Raw genomic sequence first — 14224 nt, 5'->3', positions numbered from 1 at the left:
ATCTTAATAGGCATTCATGACAAATGACAACACCTGAATGAGCAGCTTGGTGTTGGCAGAGATATGGCTCCCCATTGCAGCTTGGAAACAGGAAAGAATGTATAAACTGTATGCTTTTGATGTTCAAATGGAGGAGCCAGTGTGTTGTGTTAGTCTTGAGTATTGAATTAGGACTCTGGAAAGTCATGGTTCAAATCCTCAGTTGGCCTTGAAAACCCAGTGGGCGATAACATCCCTGACTAAGATGATCATGCCTATCTCCGAAATGAAAAAAAAATGCCAAGGAATTATTAGACCAGACCTGGGCAAACTTGAGGGCCACATGCTAGCATTCCCTGCTAGGACTGGCTGCCCGGTGATGGAAGGAAGGAAGGAGATGGAGGAAGGAAAGAAAGAAGGGAAGGATAGAAGGAGACGGAGGGAGGAAAGAGAAGGAAAGATAAAAAGGAAGAAAGGGTGGAATTGAAGAAGGAAGGAAGGAAGGGAAGGAGAAGGAAGGACAAAAAAGTGGAAGGGCAGGGTGGAAGGGAGGGAGGGAAGGATGAACGAAAGACAAAAGGGAAGAAAGGGTGGAAGGGAAGGATGGAAAAAGGAAGGACAAAAGGATGGAAGGAGACGAAGGGAAGGAAGGGTGGAATGGAAGGAGGAAGGAAAAAGGAAGGAAGGAAGAAAGGGCAGGAGAAGGAAATAACAAAGGAAAGAAATGGGAAAGGAAGGAGAGAGGGAGAGGGAGGAAAGGCAAGGAAGCAAGGAGGAACAAAAGACAAAAGGGAAGAAAGGGTGGAAGGGAAGGATGGAAAAAGGAAGGATAAAAGGGTGGAAGAGAAGGAAGTTTGGGAAGGATGGAAGGAGAAAGAGGGAAGGGTGGAATGGAAGGAGGAAGGAAAAAGGAAGAAAGAAAGGGAAGGAGAAAGAACAAAGGAAAGAAATGGGAAAGTAAGGGGAGAGGGAGGAGAGACAAGGAAGGAAGGACAAAAAGGTGGAAGGGAAGGAAGGAGGAACAAAAGACAATAGGGAAGAAAGGGTGGAAGGGAAGGATGGAAAAAGGAAGGACAATTGGGTGGAAGAGAAGGAAGTTTGGGAAGGATGGAAGGAGAAAGAGGGAAGGGTGGAAGAGAAGGAGGAAGGAAAAAGGAAGGAAGGGAAGAAGGATAGAGCAAAGGAAAGACAAAAGGGAAAGGGATGAAAGGCAAGGAAGGAAGGACAAAAAGTTGGAAGGAAAGGATGGAAGGAGAAAGAAGGAGGGAAGGAAGGAGCAACGAAAGACAAAAGGGAAAAGGGATGGAATGGAAGGGTGGAAAAAAGGAAGGACAAAAGGGTGGAAGGAAAAGAAGGATGAGAAGAATGGAAGAAGAAAGAGGGAGGGAAGGGTGGAATGGAAGGAGGAAGGAAGGGAAGAAGAAGGAAAGAACAAAGGAAAGAAAAGAGATAGGAAGGGGAGAGTGAGGAAAGGCAAGGAAGGAAGGACAAAAATGTGGAAGGGAAGGCTGGAAGGAGAAGGAACGAATGGCAAAAGGGAAGAAAGGGTGGAAAGGAAAGATGGAAAAAGGACAAAAGAGTGGAAGGGAATGAAGGGAGAAAGAGGGAGGGAAGATAGAAGGATGGAAATATAAGGGATGGAAAGACAAGGGATGGAAAGAAGGAGAAAGAAAAGGAAAAATGGAAGGGAGGGAGGTAAGGTAAGGAGGAAGGAAAGAGAAAGGAAAGAAGGACGCCTTCGGGCTGAGAGTGGCGGTAAATAAGTGCAAATAATAATAATAATAATAATAATAAAAGGGTGGAAGGGAACAAGGAAGAGGGAAAGAAGGAAAGAGAAGAATAAGATGGTGAGAGACAGGAGGGCCTGAGAAAAGAGCCCAAGGGGCCACAAATTAGAGTTGATTTTAAATCACATTAAGTCCTAGATATCACCTCCGCTGAACGTTCAGGATTCTCTATTTGATCCTTGCATAAATAAAACTCCTCTTCCAAGGTCTTATATAAATGTCAGGCCACTGGACTTGGTGCTTTACCTACCTTAATCTTTTTAATTGCTTCAGATATCTTGTTTACACCGTAGGAGTATTCAGTTATCTTTACAAATCAGGTCAAGGGCACGTCCTGGTTTCTTATATCTACACTTCTTTTCAAATGAAATTTGAGTAAAGTTCAAATTCAACCACACTCTTGTTGCAACTCAAAAGAACTGCAGGAAGTTGTTAGAGATTTATGCTGATTTTTTATTTCAACCAGATTTTTTCCTCAGTAATGCTTATTAGTTTTTATGCTTTAGGGTGATTTACTCTGAACAGGCATTTAAGCTATTTCCCCTATAATATCCTCAAATCATTTTTAAAAAATGACTTATATTGGCTATGTTTGGATTCTTTACTACAGAGAGCAATCTTGAAGACATCTGTTTATTAGAAAAGCAGAACTCATTAACAAATCTACATTCGCTTTAGCTGCCTATAAGGTGCCAGTAAACCAGTAGCAAAACAATTACATTTTTTTTGTTATAACTTAAAACATCCGGGAGAGAAGCCTCCCACGAGGATGTTAAAACATCTGGGCATCCCCTGGGCAACATCCTTACAGACAGCCAATTATCTCACACCAGAAGCGACTTGCAGTTTCCCAAGTCGCTCCTGACACGAAAAAAATGTTTTAGAATGGATCACACAAAAGCCAACATCATCTTAGTGACATGGAAGTGCAAATCTGCCTTATGCTCATGTATGGTTTTTGTTGTTGATAAGGAAAGTTCTGCACTTAGAACTCTTACTACACTGTGTTCAACCATGTAGGACTTCAGGCCGTATCTGTGAAAACATTGTGTTGTGAGGAATGGATTGTAAGAGTTAGAATGAGCAGCCCATTAATCCAATGTCAAAACTAGAATACGAAATTGCCTAAAGTAAATATTTTTATTGGGATATATGCTTCATTTTGTACAACAGGAGCCATGAAAAAATACAACAGTCCTCCACAAGTTAACTGGTGGGCTCAGCTATTTCCAAAGCAACTCAAAACTAAGCTCTGGATCACAACAAAACTGCAAATTCTTTAAATCTGGTTTGGTAAATATGAAAAAATGGATGCTTAAGCTTATTAAGCTTGAAAGGCAAGATGGCAGTTCTCCTGTACTCAAATGGATGTGTACCACCCTCTTAGACAATATCACAGCATCAGAAACAACTATTCAAATTTATACAATGTGAAAAAGGAATTATATCACCCTATTCAGTATGCAATATCTACAGTTATATATCAAACATTTGTTCTTTTTTGGACAATAGCAAGAATTTTAAACTTGGGAGGAAACTTTTGCCACCAGATAAGAATACATCATACATTTGCTTTTTTTTTTGGCAATAGCAAGAATTTCAAACTTGGGAGGAAGCTTTTGCCACCAGATAAGCAGAAAGGCAACTACAGAAACTTTTGCCTTGTCCAGACGCAACAAGTGCAATGGACATATTCACCATGGATAAGGCAGAAACCCAGTCACCAATTATCTAATGCAATTTCCTTGCAAATCTGATGGTCAAGCAAGTGAAAATGGTGGCAATACAGGAGGTTTTCTATAACTATTTGCAAAGACATCTCTTAAGGCACAGAAAGGCGATCAGCATTTTCGTACTGCTAGGTTAAGGTATCAAAGTGAGTTCAGGTTCAAGGCTGAAGGCTTCTCTTGTAAACAGAGGAGCTACAGATTCCTCAAAGCTTAGGAAAATTACACTTTGAACTACACTACCCAGTATTTAGACTGAAGGGTTCTGGGAGTCACAATCCAAACAAATAACTATTTCCAAGCTCTGGGATCTCTCGGCAGCTTTACTCTTCTTTAGCCCATGCCGCAACACTTTTCTGCTCCTGCACATGAGGGATGACGGCCTCGGTGTAGAACTTCTCCAGTTTGGGAACCGTATTCTCCCAGAAAGCTGGATCGAAATCGACCGGGGCAATTGCAGTCTCCTTGTTGGTGTAAACCACGAGGTCTGCTTTGTCAAGGCCAGTGACTCCCATCTGGCACTGCACCTGGGTGTAATAGGGATGTGTCTTCTTCAGCACGTAGGAATCCCCCTTCTTCTCCAGGCAGAAGGCTTTGTCCTTGCAGGCCTCCGTCACCGTCTTATCTCTGTGCTTGTAAGGGCACTTGACCTCCACAATCCCAATCTCCTTGCCAGTTTTGGCTTCCTTGGCAATCCCATCGGGGCTGGCTGCCAGCCAGGGCTTCTCTTTGTCAATGTAGAGGCCACAATCGTCCACTTTCACGGCCTGGCGGCTCTCGTGGGACTTGAGGGCTTCGTAGGACTCGACGGCTTTCTTCTCGTTCCGGATGCCCCAAGACATGGCCGGGGTCTGAACCCGGGGGCCGGACCGCGTCACATCTTTCAGGTACGACTGAGGCACCTCGGAGGTCCGCCCGTTGGCAAACTTGCTGTTGGCGATTTTGGGAGCCACGGAGGCCGTGATGCGGTTCTCCCTCCACTGGTACCATTCTGGGTTGGTCCGCTGACCCCGGGTCTCCCTCTCTATTTCAGCCACCTTCTCTGCAGGGAGCGGAGATGGCAGGTGAACTGATTTGCCTTGAGTTTGAGCAGATTTGCCTTGTGTTTTTGGAGCTGCATGCGGAGTGCTACCAGCAGCTTTGGGAGAAGACCTGGTTCCTCCATCAGCCGTGGAGGTCTTGGCTCTTGTTGCACGGCCACTCCACCCATCTCCTTGCTCCCCACCGTAAGTAGTTGTGGATCTTGTTTGGTCTGCTCCTCTGAGACTTGGGGTACAGGCTTGCTTTCCCCCTTGTCTGACACCTTCGCTTTTAGCAGCTGAGGTGGCCTTAGTTCCCCGGTTTGCAGAACTTGACTTGGAGGAAGCAGAAGACGAAGGAGCAGATGGGGCTACTTTGGGCGCTGTGGCAGCAGGTCGTGGGGACGAGACGTCAGCAGAGGCTTTCCTAGGCCTGCCCATGGCTTCTAAGGGAGGGATTCACAATCTGTGGGTTCAGAAAGTAAAAGAGGGTATAGATACAAACAGCTTGGAAAGACACACCTTCTCAAGAGGTTTTCTGATCCTCAAAAGCAGTGGTTCTCAACCTTTCTAATGCTGCGATCCCTTAATGCAGTTCTTCATGTTGTGGTGGCCCCCAACCATAAAATTCAAAATACTCAAATCCAAAACTGTCCAGATGAGTAGCTGAGACAGAAACATTTTTGCATCTCTTGATTAAATGCGAACTTTATTTCATGTGCAAAATTATTTAAGATGTGGTACATAAAATGACCTTCAGGCAATGTGTTTAAAATGTATATAAAACAAATGAATTTAATGTAAGCCTCAGGTCCCATGTCCTAGTATTTTATCATCAGAAAAAAGGCAAAATACAGAACACTTCTGGTCCCAAGCATTTTGAGTAAGGGATGCTCAAACTGTACAAGCCCATCGCTTCAACAGGTGTTTGGCATAAAGGTATCCATTGTTAATCCAGATTGCCTCTTAATTAAGGGAAATTGGGGGATTTGCTAACATAAAGAGGGCCTTTGCTCTTTAAACAATATCCCTTGCAGGTGTAACAGAAATCACAATCATTCTGCCTCTTGTCTTCAGCGGGCAGGTGAGAACTACTCAGCCTTCGATAGTACTCAGAACTTACGTCACAAAAGAGAGGAAATTAGCCCTTGAAGGGGTCATCATTGTGGGGGATTTTGAAGCATCTCCTGAAAGGAGGCACCAAACGGCCTTCTATACAGGGCTAGAGAGTAATAATAATAATAATAATAATAATAATAATAATAATAAAACTTTATTTATATACCGCTCTATCTCCCCGAGGGTAAAAATCACAGGTAAAAATCACAGAACATACAAAGTAAAAACAACATACCCATAAGACTGACAAAACAAAATATGCATAAAAATTGTCACCATAACACACATATATTAAAAGTAATCCTGCCTATTCAAGGCAATTAAAAAAATCTAAAAGTCTGGGCCAAGATTTGTGCAAACCCAAAAATTCTAGGGGGCCTGGGAATTAAATACAATGCTATGGTAGGCAACAATAATATTAGGTACGGGTCTGTGGGTGTTCATTCCAGGGCCGACTAGAGGAAATGATCTGGGTAACTGATAGGAAGAATAGGGCCGTATTCGACAATGTGTGGGGCTGAGTTAGAACTGGCCATTTTCAAAGGCTTGTTGAAACCACCAGGTCTTCAAGCTCTTAGGAAAGGAGGGGAGGGATGGGGCCTGTCTTATTTCCCTTGGAAGGGCGTTCCAGAGGTGAGGGGGCCACCACTGAGAAGGCCCTCTCTCTCGTCCCCAGCAACCGCGCTTGAGACAGTAGTGGGACCGAGAGGAAGGCCTCCCCGGAAGATCTTAGAGTTCGTGCTGGTTCATAGAAGGAGATGCGATCGTGGAGATAGGCGGGACCCAAACCATTTAGGGCTTTATAGGTCATGATCTGCACCTTGAATTTGGCTCGGCAACTTATCGGCATCCAATAAAGCTGTTTTAATAGGGGTGTTGTATGGTCCCTATAGTTTGCTCCAGTAAGGAGCCTGGCTGCCGCCCATTGTAGCAGTTCAAACTTCCAGGCCGTCTTCAAGGGCAGCCCCACGTAGAGCGCATTGCAATAGTCCAGTTTGGATGTAACCAAGGTGTGGACCACTCTGGCCAAGTATGGGAGGAAGGGAGAAACAAGGGCAAACCACACTTTTGAGAAGTGTACATCAAGTGCCATTTTACTTACTGCTTCAGTAGCAGTTGTTTGCAAATCCTTCCTTGAACCAAAGGCCTTTAATCAATTTTTTCTCTCTTCTTATTTGTCTTTTTTTCCCTGTAAAAAACAAAAACAGAAAAAATAAAGAAAAAGAAATCCTCCCTATTGTCAACTGTGTTTATGTTTGGCTTGGAGAAAAGACTGAAAAGTGACATGATGGCCACATTATGATGGCTACAGGTTGAACATCTCTTATCTGGAAATAATAATAATAATAATAATAATAATGTCAAAGGCTTTCATGGCCGGAATCACTGGGTTGTTGTAGGTTTTTTCGGGCTATATGGCCATGGTCTAGAGGCATTCTCTCCTGACTGTCAGCAAGATCCACTGAAGACTAAAGAGATCTTTGCCAAGTTGATTTAATTCTTCTTTTCGGTTTGCTGTGACTGGGAGGGGTTGGAGAAAGCAAAAGGGAAACGAAACTGATCTCAGTGCCTGGATTTCCAAGGGTGACTACTAGCATTGCTGGAGAGACATGCCTGGACATAGCACTTTCCAAGCTGTCTTCGCACGGACCGAATTTCCATTTTGCAGTTCTTGGAGCTTACATAGCAGCTTGCCTAAGAAAACTCTATAGAATACAGGATGACAGACATAGCCAACACCATATTGGTCTGGAATATCAGTCTAAAAAGAAACCTTGTAGCACCATCATTCAAAAAATATATTTCAAAGATGTAACCCTGTAAGTCTGCCATAAAAGAGATCTTGTAGCGCTTTAGAGAGTAACTGAGAGAATGAAGCTGGTAACATCATGCTACTAACTTTATGCTGCCCATTAGTGTACATCTACACTACAGAATTGATGCGGATTGACACCACTTTAACTGCTAAAGCTCAATACTACCAAACCATGGGAAGTGTAGTTTTATAAGCTCTTCAGCCTTCCCTGCCGAAGAGTCTGGGTATCTCATGAAAGTACAAGTCCCAGGATTCCAGAGTCATGGCTGCTAAAGTGGTATCAAACTGCATTAACTTTACAATGTAGATACGCCTTTAAGCCTCTAAGGTGCTGTTAAAGTGGTGTCAAACGGAATTAATTCTACAGTGTAGATACACCTTTAGTCTCTAAGATGCTGTTAGAAATGGTGCCAAACTGCATTAACTCTACAGTGTAGAGTTACAGCTACAAACTCTGAGGGTTGGTGTTCATCTCCATTTCTAAGCCAATGAGTCGGCGTTGTCCATAGACACCTCAAAGGTCATATGACCATCATGACTGCATGAAGCGCCATTACTTTCCCACTGAAGCGGTACCTATTGATCTACTTACATTTGCATGTTTTCGAACTGCTAGGTTGGCAGAAGGTGGGGCTAACAGCGGGAGCTCACCCCCCACTCTCCGGATTCAAACCAGCAACCGTTCGGTTAGCAAGTTCAGCATCTCAGCGGTTTAACCCACTGCACCATTGTTGGGTGGCAAATCCTATTTAACTGAACCTCACAAATGGTATTTTAAAGCAATAGCTAATTGACTTGGAACCACTTTGAGCCCCCTTTCAGGAGATAAAGCAGGGTATAAATAAATATATTATATTATAATTATTATATTTCCCCACTTAAAGAAATTATAATAACATTGTAAAATGCAGTTTTAAAGGGAGAATTACAATTTTGAACATGCTGAGTTGATTCTGGTAAGTGTAGTTAAGAACTCCAGGGGGGGAAAGTAACTTTTCCAAGCTTCTTTTTTTTTTTTTTTTTTTTTTGCAGCTTTACAAGAAGACAATTTGGCAAAATTTGTTTTTATATAGCTTGGTGGACCAAATGTCATATAAGAGGGGTCCAATAGATCATGACTCCTTTTTTTTTGTTTTAATTTAGAACAACATATAGTATAGACAGGAAATAAAATCACATTTACGTTAAGTGTTAAATCACTTTTCTCAAAAGTTATTACAACATCAGAACCCTTTGTGACTTTTGGCCAACTTTGTACAGATATGTGTGTATATATAGGTAGATATGTGTATACCTTGCAATATATACACATTCACATAGCCCATATATATATATATATATATATATATATATATATATATATGTGTGTGTGTGTGTGTGTGTGTGTGTGTGTGTGTGTGTGTGTGTAATATATATGTGTGTGTATATATAGGTAGATATGTGTATACCTTGCAATATATAGACATTCACATAGTCCATATATATATATATATATATATATATATGTAAAATATATATGTGTGTGTATATATATATATATATATATATATATATATATATATATGTGTAAACTTTGCAATATATACACATTCACATAGCCCATATATATATATATATATGCATAATATATGTGTGTGTGTGTATATATATATATATATATAGGTAGATATGTGTATATCTTGCAATATATACATTCACATAGCCCATATATATATGTGTGTGTGTATGTGTGTGTGTATAGGTAGATATGTGTATATCTTGCAATATATACATTCACATAGCCCATATATATATGTGTGTGTGTATGTGTGTGTGTATAGGTAGATATGTGTATATCTTGCAATATATACATTCACAAAGCCCATATATATGTGTGTGTGTGTAGTTAGATATGTGTATATCTTGCAATATATACATTCACATAGCCCATATATATGTGTGTGTGTGTATAGGTAGATATGTGTATATCTTGCAATATATACACATTCACATAGCCTTTATATATATATATACACACATAGAGAGAGAGGGGGGTAGGAAAAAGAAAAGAAAATACCTCTCCCTCCATTGCAATGATAAGGGCAAAACAACACTATACTCACTTAGAGGTCTGCTCCAACTTCGCCCCCGCAAACAGAATGGTACCTCCCTCCCCTGCGCTCAGCGAGAGAAGAGTGAAGCCCGCCTGTTCCATCCGTGGGCGGGAATAGGGGTGGGCGGAGCAAGGATAAACCGCGCATGCGTCAAACTTAAGGCAGCAAGAGAGGCTTCCCTTTTCTTCCTTTCTCTCCGCCCCCTTTTTGCTACGTCAGACCTTGGGGGCGGGGTTTAGAGCAAGCGGGAAAGTCCCATTCATTTAAGAAATAGAAGGTTCTAACCAGGAGAGGGCGCTGTTGGGCCAACTATCCTATTAGGCAATAGCATAGGCATAAGGGCTTATTTTTCCATTTTACCTGATTGCAGATTATAGAGATGTGCAACCCATTAAATAAAGTCATTACAAAATTGGGGGGTGTTGGCATTTCATTCCTAAAGTGTTTCCAAAGTAGAGTTAATTAAAAATTCGTTACTATAACGACAGTAACAAAATTTCGTTACTATTTCATTACAGTAATTGTGTATAATTACTATAATTGGGAAACATTCAGGGGCTCTTTTCTCCCTCGTTTTTGCAGCTATTGGAGTGAAACTCACCACAATGGTAGAACACGTTTACCACTTTTCGCTCGCCAAATTTCAGAACATTTCGCTTATCCACAGATTTTTGGGGAATTTTTCAAAGTTTTTATAAACAACATTTTTTAAAATAATCTTTATTTGAGATTTTCAATTAAAAACAGTACATAACAACAGTAGTAAGATTCAGGCAAAAAAAGAAAGAAAATAATAATAATATATAAGATTTATGTCAGAGAATTAAGAAAAAAGAAATTATGTATAGAAAATAAAAGTAACAGGAAGATAAATAGATATTGTGACTTCCTGGTATCTTCTAGAGGTCTTCTTACTTGTTCTTTTCTTCATTCTTTCTTCCTCCTCTCCTTCCCCTTCTTATCTGCTTCTTTCCCTCCCTTTTTGTCATCTTTCTCTTTGTTTTTTTTCCACTTATTTTTTTACTAAATCAAAATTTTCTCTTTTTTTGTTTTAAGTATGTAGTGTGGGCCATGGTGGCTTTGTGTGCCAAGTTTGGTCTTGTTCAGTCATTTGATAAGGGTCAATGTGGTCTCAGGAAGTGTGTGAACGTACTGGAAGTCCCATCATCCATGGTCCATCCCCCTTCAAACCACAACAAGATGTAGAGTGGGTCATGGTAGCTCTGTGTGCCAAGTTTCATCTTGATCAGTCATTCAATGAGAGTCAATGTTGTCTCAAGAAGCGAGTGAAGATACTGCAATTCCCATCATTCACGATCCAAAGTCTTCCAGACCACACCAGGACATAGAGTGGGTTGTGCAGGTTCTGTGTGCAAAGTTCGATCTTGATCCATCATTGGTGAGGGTCACAGTGGTTCCAGGAAGTGTGTGAAGGTACTGGAAGTCCCATCATCCATGGTCTATCCTCCTTCAAACCACAACAAGATGTAGAGTGGGACATGGTGGCTCTGTGTGCCAAGCTTGGTCATTCGATGAGGGTCAAAGTGGTCTCAGGAAGTGAGTGAAGGTACTGCAAGTCCCATCATCCATGATAAATCCTCTAAACTGTACCAAGCTGTAGAGTGTGTCATGGGGGCTCTGTGTGCCAAGCTTGGTCATTCGATGAGGGTCGAAGTGGTCTCAGGAAGTGAGTGAAGGTACTGCAAGTCCCATCATCCATGATAAATCCTCTAAACTATACCAAGATGTAGAGTGTGTCATGGGGGCTCTGTGTGCCAAGCTTGGTCATTCGATGAGGGTCGAAGTGGTCTCAGGAAGTGAGTGAAGGTACTGCAAGTCCCATCATCCATGATAAATCTTCTAAACTATACCAAGATGTAGAGTGGGTCATGGGGGCTCTGTGTGCCAAGCTTGGTCATTCGATGAGGGTCGAAGTGGTCTCAGGAAGTGAGTGAAGGTACTGCAAGTCCCATCATCCATGATAAATCCTCTAAACTATACCAAGATGTAGAGTGTGTCATGGGGGCTCTGTGTGCCAAATTTGGTCTTGATCAGTCATTGGATGAGGGTCAATGTGGCCTCATGAAGTGAGTGACGGTACTGCAAGTCCCATCATCCGTGGTCTATCCTCCCTCAATGCACATTAGAAGCATTGAAATGTAGAAAATAAGATTATCTCTGTATTCTAAAACCAAGCTGACAGGACAAAAGGGAGAGAAGGGAGGGGCTGTTTATACATTCCAGAGACCTGGAACAGCTTGGTACGGTCCATACCTTCTTCCTTCTAAAAGCAAGAAGTGAGTCTCCCTCCCTCCCTCCTGACAGATCAAAAGTAGGCCTCTTGATTGATCTGAACCATAGTATTTGTAAATTTCTGTCAGCTGCTCTTAAATAGAAAAAAATGCTGAGACATGCCCCATGTATGTAGAAAGATATAATTTGATATTTCTATGATGCTAAAGTGCCAACTTAGCAGTTCAAAAACATGCAAATGTGATAGGTACCGCTCCGGCGGGAAGGTAACAGTGCTCCATGCGGTCATGCTGGTGACATGACCTTGGAGGTGTCTATGGACAATGCCAGCTCTTCAGCTTAGAAACTGAGATGAGCACCAATCCCCAGAGTCGGACACGACTGGACTTAATGTCAGGGGGAAACTCTACCTTTACCTTTAAAGTGACACAGTCATGATGTTGACATATGTAGGAGCATGTTTATTTGTTTCGCTGCATTTGAAGGTGTATAAAGGGAAAGTCAATGCCTTTATCCTCACTCTGGTTTGCTTTTGGAGGAAATTCCATGCCAGGGTCTCGGCCAAAAATAAAACCGTACTTTTCTGCCTCAACAAGGGATCTCTCTTGGTATTATCTCTCCTATCAGCCACAACAGCCAAAGTGGCAAAAATTATTAGTAAGTGTACATGTCTATCCAAAAATGCATGTAATGCATAAATACTTTTTCAAAAAGACTGGATTGGGTCATCACGAGGTCCAAAAATATTTATATGGCACCATTTTGACAACTCTTTCAGGCATATGTTTCCATCAGTTCTTCGTGGATGGAAAATAATCTCAATCTCTCTCTCTTTGCATAATTTGCAATGCATCACTGCAGCTACTTTATCATGGCATGTCTTCTATTCAGTTTGTTTGATCTTGCGACATGAACAGATAAGGTGGTTGATAGTTCAGCCTTTTTCTTGATGTAGAAAAACATTTGCTCCGTATATTTTTCAATGGGCAAACTTGGCCCTCCTGGTGTTTTGGACTTCAACTCCCACCATTCCTAACAGCCTTAGGCCCCTTCCTTTCCCCCCTCAGCCGCTTAAGCTGAGGGGGGAAAGCAGAAGGTGTCACTCCAAAGGAGATTCATCAGAGAATGCAAGCTGTTTATGGTGATTGTGTTGATGTGAGTACTGTGTGTCGTTGGGCGAGTAAGTTTAAAGATGTTGAGGTGACACCTTCTGCTGTCGAGAATTCAATGACTGCACATTGCTTAACTCACATTGACCGACCAACTGTGCAGGGTTCCATACTTCTCACTTTAACAACACAACCATTCAATGCTAAGGCTTCCCGCCAAATGGAACTGTAGTGGAGAGTCTACTGAACAAGCCAGTACCTGCCACATACCAGTACTGCCATCTGTTGAGGAGGTACGAAGGTGGAGGCATTACTTTTCATTCAACCCTCTTACATAAGGGAAACAAACAGCCATTGGAACAGAACAGATGCATACAATGGGGGCTACTGCTGTAAATTATTCATTCGGTGAACCTATTGTGTTTGCCAAAGGCCATGACAAATACATTAATGAAAAATGTGGAGCGTACAAACTGTAAAAGTGATATTACAGGCAGTAGCAGATTCTGTTAAAGACAATAACATGAAAAAAAAATCAGACTCATCAATAACAATTTCATCTCAATTCTGAGTTTACAAAATAATTTGTAGTGATTTTATCTCATTTATATATATATATTTTTACCCCAAACAAAACAATCTGCAGAAGTAATTAGTCCTGTGCAATAAATCTAGCTTCTCAAGATAGGTTTTGGTACATCTCATCTTTCGTGGATGCATCCTCTTCTTTCAAAATTCACTTGCTACGAAGGGACTTTGAAAGTATTGTCGAAGGCTTTCATGGCCGGAATCACTGGGTTGTTGTAGGTTTTTTCGGGCTATGTGGTCATGTTCTAAAGGCATTTTCTCCTGACGTTTCGCCTGCATCTATGGCAAGCATCCTCAGAGGTAGTGAGGTCTGTTGGAATTAGGATAATAGGTTTATATATCTGTGGAATGACCAGGGTGGGACAAAGGACTCTTGTCTGTTGGAGCTAGGTGTGAATGTTTCAACTGATCACCTTGATTAGCATTTGATTGCCTGGCAGTGCCTGGAGCAATCTTTTGTTGAGAGGTGATTAGATGTCCTTGTTTGTTTCTTCTCTGTTGTTGTCTTTTCTAGATGTCCAATCATCTGTAAACCAGATCAACAATTGGGTCACACTGTCTACAGAAAACCCACACACACAGATAGATATCTACATAAAAACTCCAACCATCACCCAAGTCAAAAAAGAAGCACCATTAAAGCCTTGGCAGACCGTGCAAAAAGAATCTGCGAACCCCACCTCCTCCAAGATGAACTGAACCACCTCAACTGGGCTCTACAGGCCAATGGAGAC

The 14224-nt window shown here is 41.7% G+C and overlaps 1 protein-coding gene across 3 annotated transcripts; it reads right to left on the bottom strand.

The window, feature by feature from the left end:
* Positions 1-2887: 2887 nt before the first annotated feature.
* On the bottom strand, positions 2888-9670 carry LOC132770444 (uncharacterized). Of its 3 annotated transcripts, XM_067466080.1 has the most exons (4): positions 9550-9670; positions 6734-6820; positions 5636-5699; positions 2888-4978 (listed from the first exon to the last, which is right to left on the bottom strand). In XM_067466080.1, exon 4 carries the CDS (start codon positions 4951-4953, stop codon positions 3817-3819), a length of 1137 nt encoding a protein of 378 aa, XP_067322181.1. In that variant the 5' UTR covers positions 4954-4978; positions 5636-5699; positions 6734-6820; positions 9550-9670; the 3' UTR covers positions 2888-3816. The 3 variants fall into 3 exon arrangements, with proteins under 3 accessions (XP_067322181.1, XP_067322180.1, XP_060623368.2); XM_067466079.1 differs by lacking the exon at positions 5636-5699; XM_060767385.2 differs by lacking the exons at positions 5636-5699; positions 6734-6820.
* Between the last annotated feature and the right edge of the window lie 4554 nt (positions 9671-14224).

The sequence above is a fragment of the Anolis sagrei genome, chromosome 3, assembly GCF_037176765.1.
Source record: "Anolis sagrei isolate rAnoSag1 chromosome 3, rAnoSag1.mat, whole genome shotgun sequence".
In the NCBI taxonomy this organism is placed as follows: domain Eukaryota; kingdom Metazoa; phylum Chordata; class Lepidosauria; order Squamata; family Dactyloidae; genus Anolis; species Anolis sagrei.
This window is presented reverse-complemented; position numbering and strand designations above follow the sequence as displayed.

Excerpts from the sequence above, each read along its gene's own strand:
- LOC132770444 (XM_067466080.1), bottom strand. The coding sequence starts at position 4,953 with ATGGGCAGGCCTAGGAAAGCCTCTGCTGACGTCTCGTCCCCACGACCT.